Genomic DNA, 26,050 nt, shown 5'->3' on the forward strand with positions numbered 1-26,050 from the left:
CTTGCTTGTGAGAGTAGCGTTGCCTTTGGGTGTCTCAGTTTCCCCATCTGTAAAGTGAAGGCTTGGGCTACAGGACCTGTCAAAACTTCTAGTCTCAGGCCTCATGTTCTGGTATACTTCCTACAAGTCACTTGGTGCTTTGGCTAGCCACCAGTGTCTCTGTAGGGAAAGTGGTGTCCTCTCCCACAAGACTCAAGAAAACATGCAAATGAGGAGTTAATGTGGTTAGTGATACACTGTGGAAAGTAATAGGAGATATTTTCCAGAGGATGGAATGCTGTGGTGGCCAGGGAACCGACTGCAGACGGGAAGTATGCGAGACCCCTACAGACAGAAAGACATCAACAGGCCTGGGTCCGCTCCAAATCGTCTCAGCCCTTGCCCATCTTCCTGACCTCCTGGATTGAGATCGGGCTTTTCCTACTGAGTTTTTTCCAATGGGGTGCAACCATATTGGGCTACATTTTTTTCAGAGGCCAAAATGTCAAACTGGAGAATCACCAGGCTAGGATCTAAGGAAACTTAGCTCAGGCCATTTCTTGATCAGCGAACGTTGGGCAGGAACTCAGCCTGGGAAGAACAGTAGACATAGACCATAGCCTCCCCAATGAGGAGTACATGCCCTACTTCATAAAGACACAGGAGTTAGCTGTGCACTTGGTATAATAACTAGGATGCTGGTATTTTGTATTGTTTTATTTTTGGCAGTGCTGGAGTCTGAACTCAGGGCCTCAAGCATACTAGGTAAGCATGCTACCAACTGAGCCAGGCCCCCCAGCCCTTTTGCTTTGGTTATTTATTTTTCTGGTGGTACTGGGATTTGAACTCAGAACCTCACGCTTGCTACGCAGGCGCAGTACTACTTGAGCTACTCCACCAGCCCTTGATGCTGGTGTTTTGGAGCAGTTCCACCCTTTACACAGACTGAATTCAATTGCCTTGGCCAAGAGCTACTACCACGTCTCAGTGAGACAAGAAAACGTCCCTGCTATGGTTTGAGCATGTTTGTGTGTTGAAGTGTGGTCCCCACTGTGGTGATGCTGGGAGTTGGGTGTGAAACCCTTCAGAGGTGGAGCTTAGGAGGAAGTGACTGGGTGACTGGAGGCAGTGATCTTTGTAAGCATTAAGGTAGTTCTCCTGGAACCTGAGTTAGTTCTTACAAGAGGGTTACTGTAAAAGAACAAGCCTGGCCATCCCAGTCTCTCTCTTGCTTCCTGAATGTCATGTTATCTCTTTCTCTTGTACACACTCCCACCACTGTGATGGCACCCACTACAGAGTCCTCATCAGAGTGGAGTATATGCTGACATCATGCCCTTGAGAACTGTGAGCTGAATGACCTATTTTCTTTTTAAAATACTCAGCCTTGGCTATTTTGTTATCATGACAAAAAACTGACTATGACAGTAGCCAGAGGAAATCCATGCTTTGACTCCAGGAAGGATGAAAAATCCTTTTCCATCCTTCCAACTCATTCTTGGTGCTGGTTCTACCAGGAGTCCTAAAAGAGTCTGGAATTGCTATGTAAAGGTCCCAGTTCCTTGTGCTCTCAATGCTTCAGTATGCCCAGCTGACGAAGTTCATTCATGCTCATTAAATTATTTGACCTCACAGTGTCCTCGTGATGTCTCTCAGGCCGCAATCATTGTCCCTATGCAACATATGAGGAAACTGGGGCAGAAAGGAGTTAATACCTCATCCAAAAGGTTCAAGCAGGGCAAGACTAGGTGTTCTAATTCAGATGGTCCATAATGGAAACAGTTCAGTGTTTCAGCACAGACTCAACCTCCCTGCCAGACTCCCTTAAAATCCCTGACAGATCAGCAGGCAGAAAAATGAGTGAGGGTCTAGTTGACCTGGGCAGTGCTATCAACCCACTGCCTCTAACTACAGAACACACCATCCAACAATAGCTCAACTCATGTTCTCCAACCCACATGGAACAGTCACCATGACAGATCACACCCTAGACCAGAAAACACATGCCAATGAATATAAAAGAACAGAAATCACACAAGGCATGCTCTCAGACCACAGTGGAATCAAACTAGAAATTAATAGCAGAAAGATTAATTCTTTTGGGAAACCTTCCAAATACTTGGAGATTAAACAACATGCTTTGAAACACTGTGTCAAAGAAGCCTCAATAGCGGTTTAGGAGAAAGGCAGACTTGGGTTCAAATCCTGCCTCTGCCTCCTCCTACTGCGTGGCCTTGGGTGAGTTATAAGTAACCTCTTGGAACCTCACCTGTCTCCCTGGAAAGCCAAGAGGTAAGAAGCATGTCACAGTTAGCGCAGTGCCAGCTCAAGAAGACACTAGCGGTGGTAGTTCCTTTGGTCACTGTTGTTTGGTTATATTTTCCCCCATCTTAACTGTCGTAGGAATGAAATAACCCCTCCCCAAGAAGCTCCCTCTGCTAGAGAAAAGCAGATGTGACTACTAAATGCTGAGCCTTCCCTCATTGACATCCAGCTGGCAGCCATCTGTCCAGGCAGCCCCGACTAGCAAAACTCTGTATCCATCTGTCTTCATCCAGTGGTGACTGCCACTTAGAATACTGGCACCAGGAGAGAGATCATCTTAGTCATAGGGTGTGAGATGCCATAAGTGTTGGATAATGGGGTGAAATCTTGCCCAAGACTGTATGGAAGGGATTCTACTTGCAGGCCTCCCCCATACCGAGAAAAACACAGCTCATCACACAGGCGGTCCAGCATCTCCTTCTGGCGATCTATTGCACAACCAGTGAAAAGATGTTCCTGAAGGGTGAAATATTGCACAAGGCTCTGACTCATTAAGACAGAACTTACTCAAATACAGACATTATCAGAAATTCCAGTCCCAACAATATACCCTCAGAGACTTTCCAGCACAGGGAGATGTGATTCTCCTGTGGTAGGGGCCAGCTGCTGTGACACGATGCTGTCTGTGCAGAACTGTGTTTATGAAATATGCTTACTCGACAATTTGTCCCAGAAATTAAAATAACAGGGTATTCGTGGACTTCCAAAATTTTTTTCCTATACTTAAGATGTGACAAATCTTTTCCTGGGGAACTTCCAGAGCATGGAAAGCAAATTAAGGCATTGCTCAAAAAGGTCCCAGGGGTTGTACCAACTGCCATCTCCTGGGTGTCACAGACTCCAGGGAGGGTTAACAAGATGTCAGATATAAAAGTCCCTAACATGCATTCCCTAATTCAAGGAAAGCCATACATCTCAGATGACAGGGGAAAGGGGAAGGTGGCACCCAACTTCCTCTGCCCAGGAAATCTCCCCAACATACTCATTGGTAAACTCCAAATCAACCTCAGGACACATGCTCATGTCGCTTGTCCTTCTCCGTGAAGACTTCCTAACCCACCCACGCACCTCATCCCAGGGGACAAGGACATTTCAGAACCTTTTTCCCTGAGCTGACTTCATTATTAGCACCTTGATGTCGACGACAACGATGAGTAGACTTGTCATTGCTTTGACCAAGGGACAGGGCTGAGCATGTCATGAAACAAGGTCCTTCCTTCCATCCTGCCACACCCTTGAGAAGTGTGACAAACACAGTATTCTCTGCATTATTATTTTACTAATAAGGAAACACAGACTTAGAAATTAAGTCACATCCAGAAAAGGGTACTCTGACTCCAGAATCCCAGCCAGTATACCAGGCATCGTAAGACCTTCTTCAAGTACCTTGAGTCAGGGGCCACCAAGTCTTACTCATCTCTCATTCTCAATATCCAGTGTACTTCTGAGTACACAGCAGTTGTTCAACAAGTGCTCTGGATGAGTCTGGAAGAGGAACTTACATCACTGGTTCCAAAAGTGGAACTCTGCACCCTTCCAGCATGATAAACACACCTCTTTATTGCCAGTCATGTCTTTCCTGAGGCATGTTGTCCTGGCTAATGTCCCCAGGGGTTATAGACACACGTCACCAAATAGAGCTGAATCACATCAACTTCCCTACCATTTCCAGGAGTCTTTTGGGAAAGTATTTGTAATGGCTACACTTCTCAGTTACTCTATTGACAGCATTTTTCTTTTTTCTCTTCTAATGGCAGAGAAGGGTAGAAAAGGACAAGAAATGGCTCTGCTGGAACCTCAATCCAGAGGACCCAGAGGCAGCCCAGCCCCAGGGCCGCAGGGAAGAAACTATGGGTGACATACATCAGTTGCTTGACTTTGAATCCAGGCTTGCTGACAATCAGCTCTTGGGATTGGGTATATGGCCCCAGAGTCTCCCAAAGCCTTTCAGCAGCCAGCACGAACCCAAAGTACCAGGCAACCAAACTCAAGATGGGCTGCATCCGTTTAACTGCCAACCTTGGCTCTAACCATCGTAATTTAAGAAAGAAGTACTCCTGGAGCAGCCAGTGCAGCCTTCAAAAGAGACACAAGGACCACAGCCTCTTCAGAGACTGGTTTTCTTACAGAAATCACAGCCCATTCTAGCTAGAAGAGACCTAGTCCAGTCTTCTTATTACCAAGGCCCTGGGAGCCCAGTGGGAGTTGATCATTCAATCAGGTAACTGACTACACAGACCAAGCCAGATGTCAGCAGTCTGGCCTCTCCACTCCAACTGGCCTTCCAAGGAACCCTCACCCAATGCCAAGTGTGATTTCTCCTTCACATTTAGCCTGACCAGAGGTATTTATTCACTAAAAATATAAGCTCATGGAAAACCTGATTTCTGAATCCAAGGCACGGAACTTGTCCAGGATCACACAGCTCCAAGCAGATTCTAAATCCAGCCCCACTGGCCTGAGGCCTCTGGCTGCAGTTAGTTCATGGCTCCCCGGCATCACTTCCTGAGCACAGTTATTTTAAATCCCATGTTCTGGATGGAATGAGAGAAATCAATTGCTTGGCTTTTCATCGTGTGAACTTATTAATTTTACAAATCCTTAATATTTCAATTATTTAGCAAAAGCAAACAGAGGGAGAATAGCCTTATAAGCAGCTCAAAAGACCTAAGCGTTTGCAAGTTCCAAATGACTGAAACCTAGTGACACACTCTTTCAACCTTGTCCTAAGAGGAAAGCTGGTACCCCACACTTATTTTTATAACAAAAGATATATTTGAACCACCAATAGTGGAAATGACTTCCTAGCAAGTGCTGCAATTGACAAAGGACAAAGCACCTATGGGTGATGAATGACTGTTTTTTTCCCCACTGTCTTAAATATGGGCTCCTTGGGGCAGGGACTTTGTCTTGTTCCTTATTGTCTCCCACTGTCAGCAGTGCAGCAGTGTGCGGCACTCAAACAAGCAATGATTACTTGAGCAAGGATCCCATAAAAGAACCACCTAAATAAAGCAGATTTTTTAAACAGCCCAAGCCTGGGTGAGGCCAGGACCCAGGGCTCCTGAAACACTCCAGCAGGGAGTTTCTGGATGTCCTCTATGACCCCCGCCTGGGACTTGGAGTCCTCTAGGCTCATCGGGGGTGTCTCTGAGGCTGGATGGACAAGGCTTCTCCTCTCTGGGGAGTCTTTCTCAGGGCTCTATCCTGGCATCTTGTCCACGTTTTTAACAAAGATCTGCAGTGCCCCTGGCTGGTCTTTTGGATTCTCTGGGGATCTGGAAGAGCCTTTCTCTCCTCAAGAGCAGTCTGGGGTCTGAGAAACTGGTATGGAAACATCTTTACTATGGCCCACCTCTTCTACTCTTTTCCTCTTTCTTGGCAGGACTGCATGGATGGCAACCTGAGGCAAACTTGTCCTCACACTGTGCCTGTTGAGTGAGAGCTGGGATCTGCCCTGCTGGTCTCAAGGTCATCGATGGCCATCTGGAGCACTGTTTACTTCAGTATTAGCTGCAGATCAGCTGGAGTTGGCTTCTAATCTCTGTTGCTGCATCAACAGCACAGAGTAGTGGTGGGGAATGGAACTCTGGAACCAGATGCATGGATTTGAGACCTGAAAAATGTACTTTTCTGTGACTGCCTCCCATCCATAAGCCGGGAGGCTTACAGGTGAGCACTGTTGGGAGGATCAAAAGAGTTGGTAAATACAGGCTTGGTGCTTAGTAAGCATAAAGTAGATGTCAGCCCTTACTGTTATTATCCTATTATTAATTGCAATTCCTTCCTTCTTTTTTGAGACAGGATCTTGCTATGTACCCTGTGGCTCAGGGTAGCCTGAAACTTGAGATTCTTGTGCTTCAGTCTTCCAAATGCTGGGATTACAAGAGTGAACCACTACACCAAGCTTTTTTTTTTTTTTCATTCAACAGCATGGATGATTGAAAACAGATCTTTGTTCTCTGGTAGAACTGTATAGTTTCCCAATCAAACTCTGCCAGAAGAACTGATTTCTGAAATCAATAATTTGTCTTCATTTCCAAAACCACTAGTATAGACATTCTCCAATATCTTCATTAAACAGCTTATAAACAAAAGGGTTTTATTTTGAATGGTGACATTTCCTCCACTGAAAGAGCCACCATGACTCCAAAGTATGGCTCACCTGCCTGGGGACCTCTCCTCCCACAGCATTCCCACTTGTTCCACCCACCCACCCACACACACACACACACACACACACACACACACACACACACACACCTCAGATTTAGCCTCAGGCCTCAGAATCTCTTTGCTCTCTGTCTGCTCCTGCCCTCATCTTCTACTGCTATGGCACCTCCTGAAAGACCTCTGTGTCCACCCAGCTAAAAGGGCACTCTACCAACCCTTTGCACAATAGCAGGCAGCCAAGACTCCTCATTCAACTATGATGACAGGTGACCTGGCTTGCATACCAGCTGCTAAAAGATGGAGCAGGCTGGGGCCAAACAAAGGCTGCTGGCTCCCTAGTTCTCTTCCAAGAGATCCCTCCTCCAGCAAGTCAGCACACAGCATCAGATGGGAGGGAGCACGAGGTGCAGGAAGCAATGCCTTCTGCTAAGGAAGGACAGAACCTCCTGCTTCTTCATTCATTCATTCACTTACTCACTCATCTACCCACACACCTATTGCATGCTTCCGAAGTGCTCCGCAGACCCAGACACAGTGTCTGACACACTACAGAGCTCAATAAATATTTGCAAACTTAGGCGGGATGGATGAGACCAGCGGCCACACCCCCTCCCTCTCCCTCCTTTCAGGGCTGCCATGTTCATTCTTCTGTGGTTGTCCTCACACTGGCACACCTGGGGGCCACTGGAAGTCTGATGGCCAATGAGGAACCTGTTTATCTCCATAAAGCAGCTGAACCAGTCAAGCATTTGGCCTACTAACTCCAGACCTCACTGGTTTCACTGGCAAGAAATTAGGCGGTTCCCATAGTGCCCGGAACTCAGAACCCCATGCAGCGAGACTACAAACACTAACTGTTGCCTTGTTTTTGACCAAAATATGTTTTCTTAGTGCTGTCAGTGCACACTCAGATTCTCATAGCAGCCCAAACTCCCCGCCCTCCTGCATTCTGCCACAGGTTGGTCCCGCATCAGTCTTCCTCTGAGCTGTTCCCACTCAAAACCATCTGCACACCCCACATAGCCCTGCTTCCTCAGCCCTGGGACTCTGAGCCATCTGCCTGGCTGGCTCCTGGCCCTCCCCAAATGTCCCCCGCAACATGGATCTATTTCCCATTCCCCCAAACAAGTCTTGAGCTCTGCTGTGTTGTTACCCCACCCCCAACAGAACCCACTTTCCAGTCCCTCCAAAATCTCCTCTCCCAACAGTCTTGGGGTAAGGCCAGACTGAATAAAGCCATCTGGGTTTCTTTCCAGTTGAGTGACCTTGGGCAAGTTACTCAACTTCAGTTCCACTTTGTATAAAACAGGAATGAGAACAGGAGCTTCCTCCTTGTGAGGTTGTGAAGATGGAATAAGGTCACAGGGTAGCTCACCTGGCCTGCAGGCTGTTGCTCAGTTGTGCACCTTCTGATCTATCGTGCCCATTCTGCGGCCTCTGGATCATTTCTCCCTGGAAAAACTCTCCTCTCCCTAACTAAGCCGAGCTTCTAGAGGCCAGGCTCTGGCTCCCCCACTGAAGGATACCAACCTCCCATCTCTACCACTCTGCCACCTTCCTGCCCATGTAAGCCAAACTGTGCCAGGCCTGGGTGGTCAAGCTAGACCATACTCAGATAAAGAAAAAAGTGTAGACCAAGTCCCTCTGGGTTAGGCTCTCCCATTCCTGTCTCCATGCCCTAAGAGAGTGGTGCTGGGTCTGGGCAGCAGCTCTGTGGCAGAGACTAAGTGCACTGCCAAGTCCAGCTGGCTGGTCCCCACACCGCTAGACTGGCCAGGGCTGAACTCCGGGTTGTTTTTCCACAGGGCATCTCTGCATAAAGGCTGAGCATCTTTCCCAAAGGTCCCGCGAGTGAACTGGGCATCTCTCCACCCTCCTTCACCCCCTCACCACCACCTCCCTGCCAAAACTGTCTTGTTGGTACAGAAACGCTGCTTAAGGAGAAGGGATACATTTCTTCCAAATCCCTAACCTGCCCCTCCTCTGCCTCTTCAAATTTCGTGGTCCAGCGCCCGGTTGAGCTTAAAAGGAGCAACTTTCGGCTTTTTGTAGGGTTGGCTCAAAGAAAGGGAAGCAAGACCGGCAGCGATGCCGCCGCTGAAACGTCTACCGGTCCCCGCCGGGGGGAACCATCTGGAGAGAGTGCGGGCCCGGCGGTGAGCGCTGTTCCTTTCCTTAAAAAGTTAATTTTCATGGAGAAGATCCTGCCTGGTAAACTTTATAAATGGGAGGAAAGCAGAGACGTAGAAGGAAGGGAAAGCAACAGAAATGAGTTCTTGGGGTCCCCAAGCCTGAACTTCTCTGCTTCCTCTAAGTCTATATTCCCATCCTGTTTTTTCCCCGGGGTCCCTGGCGTTATGTTCCCAGCCGAGCACCCAGCGGCCACCGCTAGAGATGCGGTCACCCCCTCCCCGGGCTGCGGGGCGAAGCGCGCAGAGCACCCGCCAGGCCGTGGAACCGGCTCCCGGCTGGACGCTGCCCAGTCGGTTCCTAAGAAACTGCCGCCCCACGAGCTCCCTGACACCCCGCAACGCTTCGCTGCCCCGCTGCTTGTCGGCTGGTCTCTGGGAGGCAGGTCATGGCGGGGATGGAGGGCTGGGGAGCCGCCCGGGACGCAGCGCTGGCGGAGTACCTTGGCCGCAGGCACCGCGCTGCAGGACGATGACCGGCGGCTGGCGCAGCCTCTCGGAGCGGCGGCTGGCGGCCCGCAACTGGCACGGGTTGGCGTAGGTGTTGGCGTCGCTGCCGCACACCGGCTCGTTGCTGGCGCACACGCAGACGCCGGCCTGGGCGCGCCGCCGCACGGTGGCCGAGGCGGGTATCCCGAAGGACACCACGCACTGCAGCCCCTCGCCGCACGGACCCTCCTGCAGGCCGCACGCTGCGCCCTCGGGCGCGCCGCACACCTCGCAGCAGCCGCACGCGTCGCGGACGCGGCCGCCCTCGCAGTCGGTCGGTGGCGGAGCGCAGCGCGCCAGCTCGCACCGCTCGGGGCAGCTGGCGGCGGGGCCGGTGGCCGCGGGCGCCGATCGGCCGGTCCGGGGCGGCAACGCCGAGGCGGGCGCCGCCAGCAGCAGCAGCAGCAACGAGAGGAGCGCGGCGCGCGGGGACTGCATGGCGGCTCCGACGGCTGCGCGCTGGACGAGGGCCGGAGAGCAGCGCCGGGGTGAGCGCGGGAGGGCCTCGGGAGCAGCGGGTGCGAGTGCGCGCGGCCGAGCGGCCCAGCCCATTGGCCTCGCGGCGGTGACGAGCCGACTTAGGGACGGGCACCGCGGCCGCGAGGGGGGCCGGCCCGAGGGCGGGCGGCGGAACCGGGACCGCCCGCGGCGGGGGCAGGACGGGCGCGCCCGGCGCAGAGCGGCGGGACTCACAGATCGCGCGGGCGGGGCGGGGCGGGGCTCAGTTTCCCAGTCGAAGCGCCCCACGCGTTCACCTTCCACGGTTTTGTTTTGTTTTTTCCGAGACCTAAGACCAACAATCTTCCAATGGGGAACCTGCCACGGCCTCGCACGGGCGCCCGGAAAAGTTCCCGCAGATCGCCCAGCCCGGGAGCCGCCCTGGCAGCGCGGGTGGGACCGGCCTCGGGCGGGAGGGGCCACGACTGGAATGTCCCCTGTGTCCGGCATGTAGGACCGTGACAATGGCCCTGATGCAGCCATAGGAAGGCGGCGTCTGCGGGCTGGCCGATAGCCAACGCCCAGACCTGCTGTTAAGTGAGGAAAGCTTAGGGCAGACGCAGTTACAAGAATCCTTCGCGTGGGATTCTTTTTAAAAGTCGTTATCGGTGGCAGGCGTTCTAGTACCGCATCGCCTATGTCAGGAAGGACACTCAGGAGCCAGTACTTGGCGGGGCTGGGGACAGTCTGTGGGAGAAAGGTGTTTTTACGGTTTGAATTTTCACAAAGTTCGTGGTTGTCTTGTAACATTTTGTTATGGAATGGAAGAGGTCCGCGGGTGACACGCGCGCCTGTAGTCCCAGCACTGGAGAGGTTCACGCTGGAGAATCGCTTTGACGTCAGCGGTCTTCAGTGCATCCTTTGGGACAGAAGCGAGTCTAAGAATCACTAGGAAGGGTGGCCTTTCAGGCGTTTCCCTGTGCCTGGCAAGGTCTTTGGCCAACATTGAGCAGATGGGCAAAGCTTGTATCCCAGGACCTGGGAAGGAGGCGGTTTGCACACGCCCTGCCTAAGCAGAGGCACCCAAAGGCTGGTAGGCAGAGTGCTGCTGACCTTGGGACAGGAAGGAAGCTTAGGGACTTTTCTTTAATCTTTTCCATTTTCATTATTCCTTTGTGCACACAAACCTTTTCCAGTAAGAATAGCTTAAAAGATAAAATCCAAATACAGCTTCCCTCAAAGTGTAGCAAGGAGGAGGACCAAAAGAGAAACAGGCTGTGTTCTGACAATGAGGCAGGGGGAAGGGATGGCAAATCAGAGATAAAACTTAAAGAATTGAAACATGAAGAAGGTCACACAGCACTGGGGAAATGAAACAGCCAATAAAGCCACATGTAGCCATATGTGGGTTGAGCTTTGTTTTTTGCTTCTGCTTGCAAGGGTATATAAGGTGAGATGTCACTGTGCTCGGGGCTCAGCCTTTGGACACAAGTCCACTGAGTCTGTGCTGACACAATAAAACGTGGCTTCCTGCTAAACTGCCTCAGTGTCCCGTAACTCAGCTTGAGATTCCCACAACAAAAGCATGGCCCAAATGTGAGCCTTGTTAGCATCTAGATCCAGAGACTCCCACCACCCTCTGGGAAACAAGGGTCCCAGCAGCCTGGGGCCTGAAAACTACTTTGGTGCCCTAGCAAGACTCCTCAGACCCCACAGTGACATTTTACAAAGGTAGACCTTCCCCCTTGAGAGGGAGGCCTTGGCTCAGAATGCAGGAGGGGCAGGTACCCCTGCTAACTAGAGACCCTGAGAGTCCTGCTAGTTTTGACTAATGCGGGATGGGCGTCGGGGGGATGACACGACCAACTAACAAAGCTGATCAGAAACAAAAAGACTCCCAGTACACAGATGAAATAAAAGGGGATGTGGTGGTGAACAAAGTAGCCAAGCTTCTGTTTTTCCAGTTCCCTTTTTTACATGATAAAACTGAGGGCCAGAGCGGCTGACCTGTGTCACGCCTCAGGTTAAGAGTGATGGAGGCAGAACACCTTCTTAACCTTCCACCCTCCACCCTCCAGCCAAGTGGCCAGACTGCTGTGTGGCCAGCTGATTAAAGGCACAATTTGACCACAATTTCCCACTGCTTGCTGGGGTGAGTCACCATTGCCTCTCCACCCCATTCTCCAGCCTGCCTCTCACCACACGTACCCATCTCTGGTACTGAATAACTTTCCTGAGCATACCTTCCTACTTAATGTCTCTACCTTTGCTCCAGCTCTTCCCTCTGCGGAGAACCCCTTTCCTCCCCTTCGTGTGGACTAGGGTCATGTGTCCATAAGCCCCACGTGCGTGACCATTTGTGTGCACACGCGGGCATGTTATCGACCTTCCCTGTGTCCTAATACCTCCTTACCCGCAGGTAACACTTTTCTCTTTGAGATTCTTCCCCACCTGCTGCCTTATGAAGACAGCTTCTTGAAAGATGAATTTTTTGCATCATGAGAACTCATCAAATCTTGGCACTGTTTCACAGAGAGGATTTTTCCAGAGAAAAGGGGACTACAGGCGAGTTCCCTGCATCCTCTCTGCAGCCCTAATTTACAGCATTTAAGTTTTGATTCTGAACAGTCACATCTATTCATGAATAATGAATGATGAAATGCCATGACTGCCAAAGCTTTAATCAGGAAATGAGGCTTCTGAGTTGGACCCAGCAGCCATGGTGGCTGCCCAGTAAAGATCTGCCACCCACTTGGGGCATTCGTTCTTCCAAGAGCACAAAGAACCCAGAGTGGTTGGGGGCTCACATTGCCTGTCCTAATTCACAGAACCTAAAATCTAAGAAGTTATATTTATAATTTTGACTTCCTACTCTGTCATCCCCAGGGGCTCTCGGTCCCAGTGGGATGAAGTCCAAGCTTCTCTACCTGACTTCCAAAGTCCTCCATGCTCGACCCAAACTGCTCATCAAGGCAGGCTGTCACGTAGTCCCACAGCAGTATCTATCCTCCCATAGCGACAAAAGCCTGGCTGGGGACATGCCACCATGTAAGAAATGACTTCTAAGCTGGCCTGGGCTCCCCATCTCCCGAGTGCCAGGTACATGCCCCTCCCTCATACCACCTCAGCATCAGAAGGTCATAAGCTTTGGCATCAGGGACACCCTGGCCATCTGTGCTGGTGAGAGGCCCACATCTGCTCAGTTTGGTTTAGCTTGAGAGAAACTTCTGGAGCATCTGCAAGCTGCTGGAGATGCAGCGTTGAATGAATGAGCCTAGGCTCCGTGGAGCTCCAGGTCCAGCACTTTCTTCAATGATGGAAATATTCTCTCTGCTTGTGCTGCCCAAGAGGGTGGCTACTAAGTACGTTTGGCCACTGGGCATCTGAAGTATGGCCAGTGAAAAGGAGGGACTTGAACTTTTATCTAATTTTAATTAACTTAAATGAAAATAACCACCTGAGTGAACCCCACTAGGTATGTGACACTGGTGTCTACCACACCACAGAGAGGGAGGGGTAAGAAACCAGGTACAAGGTAGATTGGCGGGACTCCATTTGGCGGGGGAGGATTCGCACATTAAGTGTACGTTAGCTAAGTGAAATAAGCCAGGCATAGAAAGAGAAGTATGGCATATTCTTACTCATTTGTAGGAGCTGAAACAAATCCATCCCATACAAGAAGGGAGTGGAATAGTGGCCACTAGAGACGGGTAACATAGTCGGCTAAGGAAGAATTAATTCTGGTCTTCTGCAGCACAGCCAGGTAACTGTGGTCTACAACAATCTATGATATATTTAAAAATAACTAGAAAAGAAGAACCCAGAGTTTCCCAACATAGAAAAACGATAAATGTTGGAGGAGATGGAAATACTGTTTACTGTTGGTTTTATCATTACATGTCATATGCATATATTGTGTTATCATATTGTGCACATACTATGTATCAATTAAAATTTTTTTAAATAGATTGGGCTATAAATTGAGGGGAGGGGAGGGTTTGGGCAGGCAGGCAGAAAAACAGAAGCCAGAACTTGGGGTGGATATTATGAGTCTACCCAGGGAGGGAAGCTCTGAGTTGTGCAGTGTGGGGTAGGCAGGTAGCCAGGCCAGGGTCCCCAGGCTAGAGAGGTAGCTAAAGGGGAGGGGACCTTGAACCAGAATGTGAAGGACCCTGGCTGTCCTCCTAAGGAATCTGGACTTCACAAAGGTTCTGATGAGAAGTTCTAGTCTGATGTGTTTTGGCAGAATCACTTTGCTGCAGTACGGATGATAGGTTGGAAGAAAAATGGGCGGAATATATTTATAAATGTAGATACAGTGTTATATTTTATTCTTGCAGTACTGGGATTTGAACTCAGGGCCTTGTAAACGCTCTACTTCTTGAGCCACACCCCAGCCCATATATTTTAGGTGGAGGTGCACTCTGAGCTAAATTGAAGATGTGGTTAATGTAACCCAGCTGGCTAGGAAGGATTCCATTAGCTTTGTAATAATTCTTTTCAGCATGACCTCTTTAATGTCAGGTGAGGACATTTTTAAAGAAAAATACTTTAAAATATTTTTGAGAACTTCTAAAACACCTTAGAAGTACTGCCATTTCTAATATGAAATCATAAAACATTCATGTCTATTAACTAAAGAAACACCAATCCAGGTCTGGCTGCTGCTCTGAGTGTCCCTTTAAGCCTTTTATTCTATATATTTTCAAAATCTGTAATTCAGATCTTTCATTACTCTATCCCTTCTTCTTCTTAATCAATTGCCTAAGACCAACAGTCTCATCTTTGCACTGACTGGATCCTTTCAACATATTTGCTTTAGGAAATTAAAATGGCGTGTGACCAACTCTTTACTCTCAATGATGATCAGATAGACACAAGTTCCAATGGAACCACAGGCAGCTGCCAAAATGGAATGTATGTCAACTCATCAACGTTCTGTTATTTAGGAACAACAGGTAAAGCATGAGCAACATTAGGTTTAGGGCATGCTGCCTTTAAGCAAAATTGTTTGACTTTGAATCAAGGAAATTATAAGCCAGAATTTTAAATGTGTTAATAAAAAGAAGTTTTTCATTGTCTAGTTATATAGCCACTACAGTAAGCACAAAGGGCCAAAATTCTATAAGCATGAAAAAATATCTGCCAAGCTTATTTGACAACATCATGTGAACATTTTGAACCATCTTGACCTTGAAGGCCCAGAATCTTCCTCTACACACTTGCACTGCTATTTTCTTATACATCCAGCAAAGTATTTTTCTAACCCCTAAAAGAATGGGAACAATGAACCATGTAAAACTGTGAGAATACAGAAAGAGAGACAGCACCCTACAGACCTGGAGATAAGCAGGATTACGCCTCCTTCAGGAGGACCCCTAGCCTGGTCCACCTGTTTGAAGTCCAGTCCAACAGCATTCTGTGGGCCCACCCAGTCACCCTCTTTTACCCACTGTACCTTCCTGTTTTCCCTTGCCTGGCACCTAGTAGGTACATTGAGGATGTTTATACATATTCCTAACTCCCCAGCTGTAGAGAACATGGGCTTTGAAGAACTTGGTGCACAGGAAGACTACAGACTCCAGCCCTGCCTGGGTCTCCCTGCCACCACTGCAACTAGCCCTGAGGTTGTCAGACTGAGCATGCATCAGAAGCACTGAAGGGCAGCTTAAAATGCAGATCCCTGGGCTCCACCCCCAGCTTTTCTGGCTTAATAGGTCTGGGGTTATACCTGAGAGTATGCATTCCTACAGGTACCAGTAATGCTGGTTCAGGGATCTCACTTTGGGTACTGAGGCACCAAGATGAGTCATCTCTGTCCCCTTCCCATCCCTTGTCTACCTCTGCCTTGTTCTGGATCCTGGGGGAGCCGCCAAGGGGTTTCCTTAGAGACTTTTAGAGACTTAAATCTTGAAGAGTAAGAGGGGTTGGGGGCCAGAAATAGGGGAAAGGCTGAGCACCATTCATTGAATCTAGAGGAACCTGGATTTGATATAGGAGATTCCTAGGTGGGAAAGACCACCAGGCCCCTGGTGGAAGTTGGTCTGAGGGAGGGAAACCAGGAAAGAGGGAGACTCCAGGTTCTAGAAGGAGAGAGAGGGGGGGTGGTAGGGTGCAAATTTTAGCAGCTGCCATCAAGGAGTGCAGCAAAACCACAGTTGTCACACTGCCTGTCACCATCTCTCTCTCTTCCCATTCCAGGGCCAAGCACAGACCCTCCCAGGATGGACATGAAGGGATCTTACCACATTGTCCTCTGCCATCCCAGGTTCCCAGGACCTTCCTGTCCTTCTTCCTCCTGCCCCTTCTCCTTCTCAGTTACAGCCCACTGGTCCTGGAAGGAGAAGGTGCAGTGTGCTGGAGGCATGAAGCAGAGATGAAAATGCCAAACCCTTCTAAGCCAGCTGCCCATCCCAGCATGAGATGTCCTTCCCTAAGTCACATAAAGGGCCCTACTGTAAATCGTTGGGGGCCTGCCGAAGGGCATCCTCCCATCCTTGTCTGCAATAGGAGGTGACAGAATCATTCATGAGCCAACACCCACCCAGGAATTTAGCAAACCTGACTAAGTTGAGTTTGAACATAATACCAAACCGATGATGATTTTCTGTTTGGATCATGTTTCTGTGGCTGGATAAGAGAAAGATTTTGGGGTTTGATTTTTAAGAAAAAAGCCACTGAAATATTCAGACCTGCATGTCTGCAATTTAAATGCTTCAGAGGAAAGGATGAGGTACCAGTGTGGTAAAGGTTACCATTTGGGGAATCTGCACTGGGGCAAATGGGAGTCTCATATTGTATTTGCAGCTTCTTTCTTAGCCTAAAATCATTTCAAAATAAAGACAAATTTTAAGAAAGGACCAAAAAGTACTGTAGGTACCTGAATCAAAACTATAGGGGAACCAATGGCACATGAAAAGATACACATCACTTGTCATTAGCAAATTAACAAATCAACACCACAACCAGGTACCTTTCACATGCGCGAAGGTGGGTAGGACCAAAAAGTGAAGTAATGACAAGCATTGGCAAGAACATGGAAGCATCGGAACCCTGATACACCGCTGGCAGGAAGGTACAATGGTGCAGCTGCTTTGGAAGACAGTCTGGCCATTCTTCAATTAAACAAAAATCCTATGCTATAGGATCCAGAATTTCCACTCCTAGGTATATACCCAAGAGAAATAGAAACCAGCGTCTACACAGAGATTTGTATTCAAGTGTCTGTAGCAGCATTGTCACAATAACTAGAATGGGGAAGCTACCCACATGCCCATCCGTGAACTGATGAATGGATAAACAAAATGTGGCATATCCACAATGGAGTACTATTCAGCTATACCAAAGAACGGGGTACTGACATGTGCTACTGCATGAATGAACTCTTAAAGCACTATGCTAAATGAAAGTATCAGATCCAAAAGGCCACCCATTGCATGAGTGCATTCAAAGGAAGTGTCCCAAGCAGAGGCAGAAAGATTGGCAGCTGCATAGGGATGAGGTAATAGCTCAAGATTTAGGGCTTATTTTTGAGATAAAATGTTTTACAACTGGGTTGATGGTTGTACTACCTAAGGACCTTTTAAAAGTCGCTGAACTGTGAGCCTTTGGTGGTGAATTGAATGCTACTTGAACCATATATCAACAAAGTTACTTGAAAGTCTCTGGAGGTGGGGAGGAACTTAGCATCCTGGTGTCTCTGACTTGAGGAGTTTGCCACACCCACACACGCTGGGATTCCCATGAGCAGCAGGGCTAAAACCGCAGATAGGCCCTTTCTGTGTATCAACATCATGTAAATAGGGATTGCAACCATCCAGTCCTTCCATAGCCAGGGTAGTGACCTTAGAGGTCTAAAACTCAGTGATTCGGGAATTTCGTTTCACTGACAACCCTATTACTCAGCAAATCTATGTCCCAATGGGCCACCATATTGTTCTCCCCCAGCAGGACAGGCATTGCCTGACACAAGAAGCCTGACTTCCCCATTGTGCCTGACGGTGCCAACCACATAGCAGGTTGTGGTCTCACGGTGCTCTTGTTGACAGATAGTGGCAGCTGCAGCCAGGTACGGCACTGAGGGAGCACATTTTTGTCTTGATTTTCATTTGGTTTCTTCTCTTAGACTTGGTTCCATTTTTGATGTGACTTTCAGCTGTCAGCTGTCTGCATTCACAGACGGGTGGTGGCACGGCACCAACAAGGCATCATCCCTGATGAATCATGGCCAAGGTACTTTTCCACTCAGCCAGCTGCCACAGTCCTTCTCCATCCTTCCAGAGCCCTGTCACCTTGCATTGTGGAACCTGAGTCTCTCCCACTGCAGAGAGAGACTGGAAGCTCACTCCTAGTCCAGCACTTAGTACTGAGTGATGAAATTAATTTTCTAGTCCTTTAAAAAGAGTAATTATGAGTTAGAGAAATCAGGCCCCTAAAAGCTGCACCCCATACCCTTCAGGAAGACCTGCAGCTTGGAAGGAGGGGAGAAATAACCTGATCCCCCAAGCTTTGGGAAGACCATGCCCAGCCACTGTAATCATTCCAAGAAAACTCAGGAAATTTTCCCGAGTGGCAGAACTTTCCTGGTCTGAGATTCAAAAAGAAATTGGATCCTGGGTAATGCTTATACACTAAGAGAGAACTGCAGGATTCAAACTGTGTGCACTGTCCTTCTGATTCTTCAGTGAAACAACTCTCAGACTCAAACCTGGAAGGAACTGAGTTGGACCGTGGTTCATTCCAGGAGAAAGGCTGATGGAGGTATTTTCTGCCTTTGATTCTCTGTACTAACCATTAGCACCAGCAGAGATGTCAGTAAAAACTAGAAGGAAGAAGTAAAGAAAGCCACAGCCACTCTACCAGGGGCCTCACAGGCTGGCCCTGGGCAGGCCCTCCTTGAAGCAGAGCTCCTCTCTGTGGTTCTGCAGGACAAGACCTTGGTTAGGCTCCTGCTGGGTCACTCTTGTTCCTCTGGCACTTCAGACACCTGCCTCTGGAGCTCAGCACCTGGGCTGCTCCCACTGGTCTGTCTGCTTCCTCCCTCTACTTCCCTCAGTGTTGGCCGTAAGTGGAGGGTGCACCCAGTGCTCAGCACCCACGATGCCAAGATACTTGAAATCTCTGTTTTCCAGCCGTTCATCCTGGGGAGACAGCAGGTTCTTGATGATGTTTTCAAATGATGCCTTTTCTTTCTTTAATCCCTCTCACAGCTATGCTTCCTTTAAAAAGAACATTGGGGTCTTTAGAAAAACTCTGTGTCTGACAAGGCTCATTTGCTCTCTCTTCTATTTGGCCCCATTTCACCTTCACCATCGTGGCAGGTGCTTATTTCCTGGCACAAGAAATGGCCTGACAAACTCTCTGTAAAGAAGTGGATACCACCCCCCCCAGGATGCTTTTGAAGAGGGTGTCTAGCTTTCACTGCACAAGCTGACAATAACAGGGACAGTCAGGTATTGGCACATGGATAAACAAACCAATAGAATAAAAAGAAGCAGACTCACACATACCTAGTCACCTGATTTAACAAAAGCATAGCTGCAATTCAGCAGGGAAAGGGCAGTCTTTTCGACAAGTGGTGCTAGACCATTCATGAGGAGAAAAAAGATGAACGTTTATCCCACACCCACACTGCACACAAAAATGAACTCAAAGTGGATCATAGACTTAAATTTGAAAAGCAAAGAAAATAAAGAGACCAAGAGAAAAGGATCCACATAGAAAAATATGATTTGGGAGGTAAGCAGGAGATTTCATAAACAGGACACAAAATCACCAATCAGTAAAGAAAATAAAAGACTCCTAATTTTGTTTTCTCTGGTAGCACTGGGGTTTGAACTCAGGGCTTCATGCTTGCTAGGCAGGCGCTTTTACCACTTGAGCCATACTGCCAACAAAGAGTCATAATTTAAATGAGGAATTTGTGTTCGTCAAAAATTAAAAAACAAACTGGGAAAAATGTTTATAAATGGTGTCTGAGCAAGAACTTGCATTCAGGACATATGACTCAAAAGTAAAAAGGTCATAATCGACTAAGACAAAGTCTGGGCCAAAGACTTTGCAAAAGGAAATACAGAAATGGTCAATGACACCAGGAAAATTCAGCTTAAAAAACAACAGGCTACACCCACAAGAACAGCTGAAACTGAGAAGACTAAGCTCCATGAAAGGCAGAATCCTAAAGTAGCCCTGGAGGTTCCTTAACCCATAGCAGCCATGCCCCGTATGGAGTCCTCTATGGAATTCTCCCCCTTGAGTGTAGACAGGACTTTTGGAGAGCATGGATGTCACTTCTGTGCTAAGGTTACGTTATATGTCAAAGCTGGAGTGATTTTGCAGAGGTCATTAAGGTCTATAATCTAACTTGAAGTTCATCAAAAGGCAGAGAACTCTGGGTTGGCTCAGAAGAGCCCCTCAACACGGCAGGACCTGCCTGGACCTTAGTGAGGCTTTCCTGCTGGCCTTGAAGAAGCAAGTTGTACAGCTACATGGAAGTGAACTTGGCCAGCAATCCTGCATGTCTACTAGATGTACACCTCAAATGCCCATGACCTCCCATCCCCCATGCCACCTTCTGCAAATCATCTATGCCTGACAGTGGGACAGCAACCAGATCTGCTCCCTGAAGACAGGCACTGTATCTGCCAGTCTCTGTCACTGCCTCTCCTAGAATCTGGCACAAAGCCTACCACATTGCAAGAACTCAACACATTTTAAATGCATGGTGAGTGCCACCATGCCAGGCTTTTTTATTTATTATGGGTCAGATATAAATTATTCCTGAAGAAGGCTCATGTGTTGAAGACTGGGTTCTCAGTGCAGCAGTGTTCAGAAGTGGGACTTTGGGGAAGGGATTGGATCATCACTGGATTAATCCTGTGATGGATTTGTACTATGGATGGCATTCATGTGTGGTGGAAAGGATGAGGTGGGGCCTAGGTGGAGGAAGTAGGTCACTGGAGGCGTGTACTGGAAAGATACACCTGTCATCCCATACCCTTTCTTTCTTCTGCTTCCCAGCTGCCCTGAGGTGAGCTTCCTCCTCCACCACACACTCCTATCACCATGCTATTCTGCCTTGCTTCAGGCTCAGAGCAATAGAGCCAGCTGACCTTGGTCTGAAACCTCTAAAACTCACATGAGCCAAAATTATTCCTTTAAATTGTTTACTTCAGGTATTTTGTCACAGCAATGAAAAACTGATGAACACAGAAACTATTGATACTTTACAGTTTTGCTGGTGCCACTATGGAGTACATTGCATTGTTCAAATAGTCATTGCCCTACTTATAGGATTGTATCAGGTTAAACCTTACGCATTTGCAATTACTTGATCATTTTTGACTAGTAAAACGCCAGTCTCATGTGGTTCAACCTAGTACTCCCCTGACCCTTTGATGTCCAGCTTGACTGGCCAACAGAGAATATGAGCTTAGCGGCGTGTGTCACTTCTGAGCAGATTTAGGAGTATTGCTTGTTGGCCAGCATATCTTTCCCCTCTGTCATGACCATTAGACATTTCCCAGATAAAAGCTGCTCACTGCTAGGGTCCCAGGGTGAAAATGACAAAGGGCAGAACCATCGCCCACCCACAATGGATATCAAGCATGAAGATCAATGAGCCTTTGTGTTGTAACCTTCTGAGGCTTCTGTTACTGCAGCACAACCTGGCATGTTCTTCCAGTGAGCTCTGGTAGTCTTCCTTGCAACAGAAGTGCCTTGTGTGGTTGTGTCTGCCTCTCTTATATCCCAGAGTCCGGCAAAGTCCTTAAGAAGGTGTGGAAAAATATTGATTGTATTTAATTAAGCATAGTGTTTCTTCTGCTGAGCACAGCCACAGACATTTGTGGCACTCATTAGTGCCTGTCCTACTTTTAAGCTTAAGAACAAGGATCAACCATGAGCCAAGCTGTGTCAGGTCGGCAAAAGTCCCAGAACAATTAAGACTCCCTTAAGGGAGCTGGCATGGAGCTGTTCCCAGAATCAGAATGACCCCAGTTTTAGCATGTGGGTGCTAGCTGGTCTTCTTTGAGGGCCCTCCCAACACTCTAAGCAGGAGAATGACACCAAACACAGTCATCAGGAAGTTGGAAATAACTAGAGCTAGGCCATGGACGGTCTTTATGGCCTCGGCTCCAGTGCAGCAGAAAACTATCGATGGAAACTGTCAGAGGCGTTTATGCAGGAAAGGGACAAACCTGGTATTTCAAATGTTGTGAGGCCTTTTGGTGAGAGAATGGACTGTAGAAAGAGTAGAAACAGAAATGGAATAGAGTTTTTCTCAGAATCATAAATAGTGGCAAAAGAAAAACACTTTAAATAAACCAGTATCTAGAGAGAAAAAGAAATATTTAAGAACAAGATCCTCTTCTGCAAAAAATTATGAGGCCAAATGGTTTTGTGGTGAATTCTTTGAAAATTCAAGTGAACAGACATTCTCATGTTCTTTCAGCTGACACAGAGAATTTGGGAAAAAGTGAAAAACTTTCCAATTCATTTTACAAAGCAGGTTCATCCCAACATTAAAACTTGTCAAAGATAATAGCATCCTTTCTCACCTGCAAAAAAAAAAGGTCTGCAAATCAAAATCACTCATAGGTACAGATACAGAAATGCCACAGACAATATAAAACAAATCACAGACAATATAAACAAATTACCTTAAGGAATAGACTGTGAATGGAAGAATGGCATACTATTAAGGATGGCATACTATTTATTATAAGATATATTAATATAATTAATTGATCATATCATCTCATAACGTGCCAAGAGGTCTCTAGCAGAATCTCATAGCCATTTCTGAGGGGGGGTTATTTTTGATAAACTAAAAATATACGGAACTTCCTTAATGTGGTAAAGAAGACTCCAAGTCAATAGTCAGTCATCACACAAAATAACAATGGACTAGACACATTCCCTTTAATATCTGGACTATAGCAAGGATGCACAGCACTAGAAATTCTGGCCAATTTAGCAAAAAAGAAATACCAAAAATAAACATTAAGAAGAAGGAAGCAAAAGGATCATTTATTATAGATGATACAATTTTATTGCTAAAAGTACAAAGGAATCGACTAAATAATTCAATATGGTGACTAGTTTAAAAAATTAATTTATAGGAGCATCCTTTCCTCTATAGAGCAGCAATAAGTGGTTACAAAATCACATTAAAAAAACACCATTCAGTGGAACTAAAAATATAAATAGAAAAGTAAAATATAAATAAATATAACAAAAAAATTTTTGGCAGTTCTGAGGGTCTGTGCTTGCCAGGCAGGTGTTTTACATTGAGCCACCCCTCCAGCCCTTTCTGCTCTGGTTATTTTGGAGATAGGATCTCACTGTTTTAAGCTCCCCACCACAGCTGGGATGATGGGAACGTGTCACTGTGCTTATTATTTTCTACTGAGGTGAGGTCTCACAAACTTTTCTCCTGGGCTGGGCTTGAGCCATGATCCTCCTGATCTCAGCCTACCAAATAGTTAGGATTATAGGTGTGAGCCACTAGTGCCGAACTACAAAAAAATTTTTTTTAAATAAGATAGAATTACCTAGAAATTTACTTTACAAAAACATGCAGGAACTCTATTAATATAATTACTAAAAGATTAAAGACATGGCTAAATGAAAGACATATGACAATATTACTAGATGAGAAAAATATTGTGTGTGCATCTGGAACTTTCCATTTCATCAGCTCATGGGCCTGGAGCTCGTCAGTGGGTGCAGGGCCTTGCCCCACCTCACAGTCTCCGGATTCTGTCTGATAGTGCTAAGAGTGTTTCTTGCCACACATGAGCAAGCAGCCCCTTCTTTGTCTTTGCAGCAAGCCGAGCCAATTGTTGGTGAGTCCTCTGGACAAACTCACCTTGCCCTAGGACCAGTGGGATGTGGGTAAGGGAACTGCTTCCCTGACCAGGTGGCACCAGAGCCCCACTCCCCTGCCCCCCAATTTTTAAAACACTTGAAGCAGTGCTGTGCTGGTACGTGTTTAACGTCCAGATCTCTAGGGGGAGAAAAGCTCCGTGTAAATTTTATTGACAGGAGGGTTATGTATCCTGTGATTTACAAATATAATGCTCGTTAAATCTAACGTCATTGTTCTCAGACCATCTGCAAAAAAAAACATGGCTTTTATATTTCTGGATAGTTGAAAAGCAAGAATAGTGTTTCAGGACATTAGAAAATTATATGAAACTCAAATTTCAGTACCCACAGATAGTTACACTGGAACACAGCCTTGCTCATCCACTGACAATTGTCTGTTTGCTTTTGTTCTGTACAGCACAATTACTAGTTGTGACAGAGACTGTATGGCCTGCAAAGCCTAAAGTATTTGCTATCTGGCCCCTTAGAGAAAAAGTGTGCCAGCCTCTCACCTACGCAATCATCAAAACAATGAATCATGCCCTAATTTGTAGCATTTTCTGGTTTTCCGGAAATACTCCCACTGTGCCAATGTCAAGATAGCAATGTGACATTACTGAATGAGGGACTAGAAGAGATGTGCCATGGCACATTGTTCTGCACCTGTGACAAATACCTGAGAAGAACAGTTTAAAGGAAGAAAGATTTGTTTTGCCTCACAGTTTCAGAGGTTACAGTGCATGGTGGGCCTGAGGTGACACTAAACATCATGGTCAGGATTGTGGTGGAGCAAAGAACTCACCTCATGGCGGACAGGAAGCAGAGAGAAACAGTAAGGGACCAGGTGTAACCTTTAAAGACACTGTTGTCCTAGTGACCGACTTCCTCCAGCGAGGCCCCCAGCTCCTGAAGTTTCAATCACTTCCCACAACAGTGCCACCAGCTGGGGACTAAAGCTTCAGTACATGAACCAGTGTTTCAGATTCAAACCATAACTCTATGTTATAGAGAGAACTAGGTGCAAATCACCTCCAGAGCACAGGTAACAGTAAGGTGTAGTAAAATAACTAGGACGTGATGGGTTGAGTTGTGTATTACCTTTGCTTTAATACAATTAAAGCAAAGTTTAATTTTTAATAATGCCTCCACTTAACAACAACTTACAAAACTCCTGAAAATTTAACTGGCTTTCACAGGTCAACTCCAGCATCCCACTGATTTGGAGTGACAAATGGCATGGCAGGATCTCAGTTCGTGTGGTTTTTGTCTACACCAGGTTCCACAGAAATGGGGCCAACACCCTGCTCTGTGCCACATTCTGCCCCTGTGGTCCTGACACCAGCACTTCTTGCCATCCCCACCTTCAGTCTGCAGATGTCACAGTCCTGTGAGTGGAACCCCGACCCAGTCTTTCTCTCCCTCCATGCCCACAACCTCCTCGAGTTAAAGCTCTTCCCTCCAAGGCAGACAGTCACCTGGGAGACCCCTACGTGGGAGAACCATCTGTCCCATCAGCAGACAGCTAGGAATATGTTGGGTCCTAATGCTCAGTGTGATGGTATTAGGAGACAGGACCTGTGGGAAGTGATTACATCTGAGGGCCCCACATCATGAAGGAGAATAGTGCATGCAGAAGAGAGACCTGCCCCTGGCAAGGTGTGAGGACACAGTGGCAATGGGTCATCTTGGAAGCAGAGAACCAGTCCTTACCAGATTCTGAGAATGCTGGCAATTTCATCTTGGACTTCCCAGCCTCCAGAACTATGAGCAAAACAATTTCTATTGCTTAAAAATTACCCAACCTAAGGTATTTTGGTATAGCAGCCCCAAATGACTAAAAGACCATGAAACAATACATATAGATAGCATGGCTCCAAATATGTTAACCTGCCTGTACCTGTGCAAGCACAGGGTCACTCAGAACAAAGCGAAGTGATTAGAAATCAGGAAATTTTAATTGTTACTGTTTTGTGTGGTATATGATGTTTGGCTTGTTTACAAAGACGTGGAACATGTTTATATACACACACACAATTGGAGCTCTTTACATTCACCTGTAGTAAAAGACTGGGAAATCTTACCACTGAAGTGCCAACCCAGGTCATTCTTTGTAACAAGATGAAAGGTTATTTTCATTTCTTTTTGCTTACATGGATGTGACACAATAATATGTTCACTTTAAAATCAGAAAAAAAGTTAAGACTATCCTTTCTAAAACAAAACAACTATCCTTGTGTGCATCAGCTTATTGTCTTGCAAAAGAAGAACAGAACACAACAAAATGTGAGACAAAAATGTCTACAGTGGCTGTGTGTTCACAGGAGCATACCCCAAAGGGAGGGAAGAATGGGTCAGCATGAGCGGGGAAGGCTATGCAGACAATGTCACATGGATGTCACAGGAGGCAACAGGAGTTTCCAAATGGACCAAGAGAAGAACAAAGGGTGTTCAAGCCAGAGGGACATCATTCCCACAGAATTACGCTCAGTAGACTGTGCTTTGTTCTAAGGGTGAATATGGAAAGTGAATATGGAAGACTAGATGATTCTTTTTTATCTTCTGAAAGAACTGTTCAGGGCATTGGTCTC

The 26,050-nt window shown here is 47.2% G+C and overlaps 1 protein-coding gene and 1 long non-coding RNA gene across 2 annotated transcripts in view; one reads left to right on the forward strand and one right to left on the reverse strand.

Annotated features, from left to right (window-relative positions):
- Nucleotides 1–9,665, reverse strand: part of Htra1 (HtrA serine peptidase 1) — a 46,376-nt gene extending 36,711 nt beyond the window's left edge. Inside the window, exon 1 of the mRNA XM_020171771.2 lies at nt 9,110–9,665. Within this exon, the coding sequence (XP_020027360.2) occupies nt 9,110–9,593 (484 nt within the window). The 5' untranslated portion in view covers nt 9,594–9,665. The remainder of the gene's footprint in view (nt 1–9,109) is intronic.
- Nucleotides 8,232–24,650, forward strand: LOC141424737 (uncharacterized). The gene is made up of 4 exons (XR_012449598.1): nt 8,232–8,633; nt 13,245–13,356; nt 14,416–14,551; nt 15,795–24,650. It is a non-coding gene; the product is annotated as an uncharacterized lncRNA (long non-coding RNA).
- Nucleotides 24,651–26,050: the final 1,400 nt, after the last annotated feature.

The sequence above is a fragment of the Castor canadensis genome, chromosome 7, assembly GCF_047511655.1.
Source record: "Castor canadensis chromosome 7, mCasCan1.hap1v2, whole genome shotgun sequence".
In the NCBI taxonomy this organism is placed as follows: Eukaryota; Metazoa; Chordata; class Mammalia; order Rodentia; family Castoridae; genus Castor; species Castor canadensis.